Source organism: Thalassophryne amazonica, chromosome 14, assembly GCF_902500255.1.
Source record: "Thalassophryne amazonica chromosome 14, fThaAma1.1, whole genome shotgun sequence".
Classification (NCBI taxonomy): Eukaryota; Metazoa; Chordata; class Actinopteri; order Batrachoidiformes; family Batrachoididae; genus Thalassophryne; species Thalassophryne amazonica.
The window spans coordinates 95,499,007-95,505,249 of record NC_047116.1 but is presented as its reverse complement, the minus strand read 5'-3'; the positions used below and the strand labels follow the sequence as shown (position 1 = coordinate 95,505,249).

Here is a 6,243-nt window from a genome sequence, read left to right as displayed (position 1 = left end):
GGGTCACTAGAAAACGTCTCCCTTTTCGGCACCCCTGGTTGCAGGGCACATTAAATTCTGAGAGGAAGTGAGACGGATGCTGGGTGGTGTTGAAGAGATGTTGAACTACTGGACTGGATGATGGTTTGCAGGATGACTTTGTAGGTGAAAAAGTGGAAGTGAATGAGCGACAAACTAAGGGTCAGTTTGGGGAAACTGAAGCAGGAAGACTGTCATGAAAGAGACACGGAGGTGAAGTGATGGTAGACTACTGGATAACTATCTCAGAAGTACTAAGGGAGACAGTTAAGAAGGTACTGGGTCTTAGATCTGGACAGAGGAAGTAAGAAAATGAGGTTTGATGTTGGAACAAAGGAATACTAGAAAGTATAAAGAGGAAGATGTTGGGGGGGAAAGAACTGGGATGGTCAGAGAGCTGAAGAAAACAGAACAAATGGGGTCACGAAACACAGGGTGGCACGGGGGGTCTGGTGGAGTTAGGGTTAGGAGAAGGGAATGATTTACGTTATGGTTAAGAGAAGGGGTTGGATTAGGAAAAAAAATGTCACGAAAATATCACTCATTTCTGAAATGTTTCCTATGAACAAACAAATTCATCATGTGATGACGCCTTTATATCAATATGTGTGCGGTCAATAGCTCTGTTTACATTCAGGAAACTCGCTTTCACTGCAAATTGCGCTTTAATGTTGGAATGTGATGTACCTGGATGACATTCGGGTGATTGTGTTCCACACAGCTGGCATGGTTCAGCTCAAGGTTGACTGGCACATTCCTGACTGATCGGCCAGCTCCCGCTGGAATGCCCATGATGCCAGGAAGCCCAGCGTGGTCAGCACCTGTGTGGGCACAGACAACCCCTGGCTCCTCACCGTATTGCACTCTGGGCCGACTGTAGTTCTGTGCGCAACTCCAGTAACAGTGGCCTTGGTCATCGAAATCGGTTTATGAGCCAATTATCATCATTTGCAAGTAAATCTTCGCAGTACTCGAATACACGCTCATGTCAGATTGCACCATTTGTAAGGTCCTCTAACAACGCTAACACAGCCACCGTTAGTGCTGTTTTGCACGTCACTTTGCTTTTATATCCATCCATATAACTGCAAACACGTGGGTGTGTTAATTGTTCATCAGTGTGTCTCTGATGACTTTGTGGTTCCCAGCATCACCTCTACGTGTCGGTGGAGGAACAATAGCTGTAGAAACATGCGTATGACAGCTACGATTTTAGCGTGATGCACATTTCCACAGTCATTTCACTTTTGATACATCTGGACGTGGAGACGCACGTACGCCATGTTTTTGTGTGTACGCAGCCTTTGTACATGAGGCCCCTGGTGTCTCGAGCGGGGATCGTCTCCTGTATCACAATCCCACTAAGTTACGTGGTCGGTCACATAGAACTTTTAATTGTGCAATATTCCAGACTTGTGACAAAATAACACTGAACAAGTTGATACTTTGTGCATTTATTTTATACTTTATTTCATATTTACGCAAAAAAAAAAAGTGCAAAACTGTTAAATTGAATGACTCGTTTTCTACATTATTTTTCATCCATTAGATTTGTGGTAGTTTTTGAGCTGCTGACTTGTCATTAAAGATTTGGTGCAACTCAGAAGACAAACGATGAGTGACAGTGTGACTAAAAAGAATCTGTTTTACAGCCGGTTTGATTTGATGTCTCGTATGTTTGTTTCAGTGACACAGGGACAGAAACACAGAGACGCACAAACAGATATAATGTCAATAACATACTTAGAAAGGTGAGTCATATGTTCAGAATACATAGAAAAGAAATGATCCAAGTTCTCCATCTGCTGGCCAACTATTGAGAAACAATGAATTTAAAACACTGGAAACACAGACTGTATATCTGGAACATTTCAGAGCATTTCTTTGGAATAATAATAATATTATTATTATTATTATAAAGGATATGGAGAGAGAAAGTTATATCAGTAGTGACAACAATAAGTTTTATTATTGTAATTTATTAATAATGTTCTGGATCTGCAGTTGTGATGCAGAGTGAACAGGAAGTTGTTCTGGAAAGAGTTCCTGGGTCTGTCCCTCTTTAGTAGTTTTAGTTCTGGGTTATTCTTTAAGAGCATATCTGGTTCCAGTCTTGTTTTTAAGTGTTACTGAGGTTTGTGTTTCATTTCTAAATGTCTTACTTTGGTTTAATTCTTACATCTTGTCCGTTTCACCGTACTTCCTGTTTTACTTTGACTCATTCTTCTCTGTTCTTCTTTGCTTTGCTTTCTTCTCATTCATTCATTCATTCAGTAATCACCTTCCCGTCTATTTAAACTCTCCTTTTCACATTCCTGGGTCGTCAGTTGTTCCTGCTTTAGTGTTGTCTTTCTCTTTGTAGTTCTGCTTTTCTTTCATGACCTTTGACCCTACACTTTGATTTTTGGACTTTGTGCTTTGAACGGCGATGACCTTTGTGTGTGACCTTGGACTGAAATTGGCTTTGATTTAACAAAAAAACAGTGTTTGAACATGTCCTGCAGGTTCTCTGCCTTTGGGGTCAGAACTCAGAGAGAAACAGTGACAAGAACAATATTTGTTGTTATTGTAGTTTTTAATAATATTCTGGAACTGCAGTCGTGACCCAGAGTGAAGAGGAGCAGTCCAAAGAAGACACAGAACTCATTCAAAACAGTTCTCCCCATTTTTTGTCCTGTTTATATTGTGAAACATCACATGACATTGTTTACTCTTTTTTTTTTTTCTTGACTTTAAATTTAGTGAATAACCCTGTTGTGTCTGATGATTTGTGGACGTTAATGTTGGATTTTACAGTCGCAAATTGAGTTTTACTGGCGATGCATTAGAGGAGACAGTAAAAAGGAGTTATTTAATCCAACATTAACATCTGCAAATCATCAGACACAACAGGATTATTCTAATCTAATTGTTCTAATCCAATTCCATCATTTGCAAAGTTTATTTTTCTGTAAGTAATTCGGTCGGCGAATTGTTGAAAGGGTGTGATCAGCTCATCAAAGCTTACCATCGCAACAGCGTGTTGTTGCTGTAAATTCTGTGCGCAGACCCACAGATTTCTCCATCTTGTCAACTGCATAGATTAAATCCACGCATTTCAGCATCGTTGTCGCTCCGCTAGTTTCTCTCGCTCTCAGCTGACAGCGCCATTATTGACATCTGCAGAGCAACGCGGTCAGGTCGCGGAGTAATACATCAAATGTGAAACAGTCGAATATTTTGCCACTGTGAAGGCAATATTTTATCTGAAAATCTGAAATCTCATACAGTTAACTAATCAGATTTAGGGAACAAATGTAATTGGATTAGAATGCAACTTTTTTTTTTCTAAATTACAGTAACTTTATACTGTAAAGCATATCGGATGCTTTCTGAAGATATTTCTGTTTATGTGTGTGTGTGTGTGTGTGTATATATAATATATACATTTACGGACTTATTCTGACAACTGCTGCTGGTGTGTGTGTGTGTGTGTGTGTGTGTGTTTGTGTTTTACATTATTCCAGTGGAGGAGGAGTTTATTTGCCACAACATGAAGTTATGAGGAACAGTTGTTGAAAATAGGCCGAGAAAAGAGGTGAAGAACTGCAAACAGAAGGTTTGACCAGAAGTAATGTAGAGAGAGTCTGTGTCAGGGTGCACAGAGAGGAGTGGTGGTATGGAGTGATGGGGTATGGTGCAGGATCAGTGAGGCAGATATATCAAATGACAACATGTTTTGTGGTAAAAGCAACAAATGTTGCAGATATTGTTTGATACATTATTTTTAAAACATTTACCTGCCCAGTTTTTCCTCTGAGGATAATTTATTCATGTTCTAACGCTGATCAGTGCTTATGACTGTTTGTTTGTTTTGTGAAATATTACAGGGTATTATTTACTTTTGATGAGCATGGACATGCACGTTTTCCAAATACTAGATTAAAAAAAAATACAAAAATAAAATTGAACTCGTTTTTAGTGTGCCCAGTAATTAAAAAAAACCGTTAACAAAACAAACAAACAATTTTCAGAGAAGGAGGAAAAAAAATATGGGATTGAGTCTGGAACCATTTTATGCAGCTCCTGAAATGTCCACTAGATGGCAGTGCTGATTCAACTTTGCAGCTTCCTCCTCCTCTTCACGCTTCCAGCAGTTATAATTATTTTATTTCAACCATATACTTATATTCATTGGAAAGGGAGGAGGCTGGATTCTGTGGAGTAACTCAGGATGAATTGTGGAAAGGCGGTTGGTCCAGATGTTTCAGATGAAGGCGTGGAAATGTTTAGGAGCTGTGGCAGTGGAATTTTCAGCCAGATTGTTTAACAAAATCTTGGAAAGTGAGAGGAGGCTTGAAGAAGAGTGGTTCTTATTTTTTAAGAACAAGGGTGATGTGCAGAGCTGCAGTAACTGCAAAGTCACGAAGCTGATCAGCCACAGGATGAACCTATAGATAAAAGAGGAGCAGAAGCTGGACACAGGTCCACTTACCTGTTTGTTTGTCTGCACACACGTGGTGGCCCGTGTACATGGATATATGGTCTGGAAGGCCACCACATGTGTGTGTAAACAGACATCCACACTCACTTGCATTTATGGGGAATTTAAAGTTGTCATTTCACCTAAGTTGCATGTCTTTGGAAGTGTGTGGAAACCCTGAGAGGGACCCCACAAAACCCCACGCAGACCTGACCAGGACGGACGTGAACCTACGACCTTCTTACTGCGAGGCCCATATATAACTACAGTAACAGTCAAATGTTTGGACACAGTAGAGTGTTCTTCATTTTCATGATTTTACCACAGACTGCATATACACTCACCGGCCACTTTATTAGGCACACCTGTTCAATTGTTTGAACAGGTGCACACAGCAGCAACTCAATGGATTTAGGCCTCTAGACGTTGTGAAGACAAGCTGCTGAAGTTCAGGCCGAGCATCAGAATGGGGGCAGAAAGGGGATTTAAGTGACTTTGAACGTGGTGTGGTTGTTGGTGTCAGACAGGCTGGTTTCAGTGTGTCACAAACTGATGATCCACTGGGATTTACACACACAACCTTCTCTAGGGTTTACAGAGAATGGACCGAAAAAGAGAAGATATCCAGTGAGCGGCAGTTCTGTGGATGAAAATGTCAGAGGTCAGAGGTGAACAGGCAGACTGGCTGAACTGGTGACTGCGTGATGTCATCATGTCCATATGGACCAACATCTCTGAGGACTGTTTCCAGCACCAGTTTCAGTTAATTTATTTCATTTATATAGCAGCAAATCACAACAAAGTTGCCTCAAGGTGTTTCACACAAGTAAAGTCGAACCTTATCAGCCTCCAGAGCAGCACACAGGCGACAGTGGGAAGGAAAAACTCCCTCACGTGAAAAACACCACAAACACTATCAATGACGTCAGTATTTGCTGAACTGTGGTCTGTTTGTTTTTTCAGTTTATTGTCAGAAAATCAGGTGAAGAGGCCAAAAGCACAACTTTAAATTGAATCTTTCTTCACGGCTTTTCTTTTATGATATTCAGACACGACACCATCCAAAGGACGAGACACAAGCTGCCTGTCTGGATGAGTGCATCCCTCAATATTAGATACACACGGGGGGTTGGTTCCAAACCCACAGCTGAGCCGGAGGCCCCAGTTTAAGTTGTGAGTTGGGGTGTCAGTCCCAGCCGTGGAGAGAGACACAGATTCATGTGAACGGTGCAGTGAGGAGGGCTGAATACGACGCCGTGCACGGCCTGCTGCTCTTCCAAACATGCTGACAGATTTTCATTTTTTCAGGCGAGAAAGTGAACAGATGCACTGTGTCTTTAAAATATTCAGTGGGATTACAGTATGAAAGATTAACTGTGCGTGTTCCTCTTTCCTGCAGCTACACCAGCAAGACTGCACCCTAATCATAACCATCATAATCCCCAGCTGGAAAACAAATAGCATCTGGGCGTGGAGCGGAGGGAGAGGACGAGGCCTCGGCAGGCCGGCACCAGATGGTCACAGTGCAGCAGCACTTCTCCAGGTAGCACCTCCACCACCACATCCCTTATCTATCCAGGCTGCACGAGGAACCTTATGCACTTCAAAAGTCAAAATGAGTCATTTACACACAACTGTGATTTTTTTTTTTGTTTGTTTTTTTTTTCTTCAAATGATTCAAATACATCAGCGTGGAGGCGTGGCCACGTGTGCATGCAAAATAGTTGGAAAAGTAAGTTTTCGTTTCTGTTTATGCTGATTCA

General features: G+C 41.4%; 1 protein-coding gene across 1 annotated transcript in view; it reads left to right on the top strand.

Annotated features, from left to right (window-relative positions):
- The first annotated feature begins 5,894 nt into the window (after positions 1-5,894).
- Positions 5,895-6,243, top strand: part of LOC117525028 (nck-associated protein 5-like) — a 159,039-nt gene continuing 158,690 nt past the window's right edge. The window contains exon 1 of the mRNA XM_034186850.1: positions 5,895-6,023. Coding sequence (XP_034042741.1) covers positions 5,995-6,023 — 29 coding nt within the window. The 5' untranslated portion in view covers positions 5,895-5,994. The remainder of the gene's footprint in view (positions 6,024-6,243) is intronic.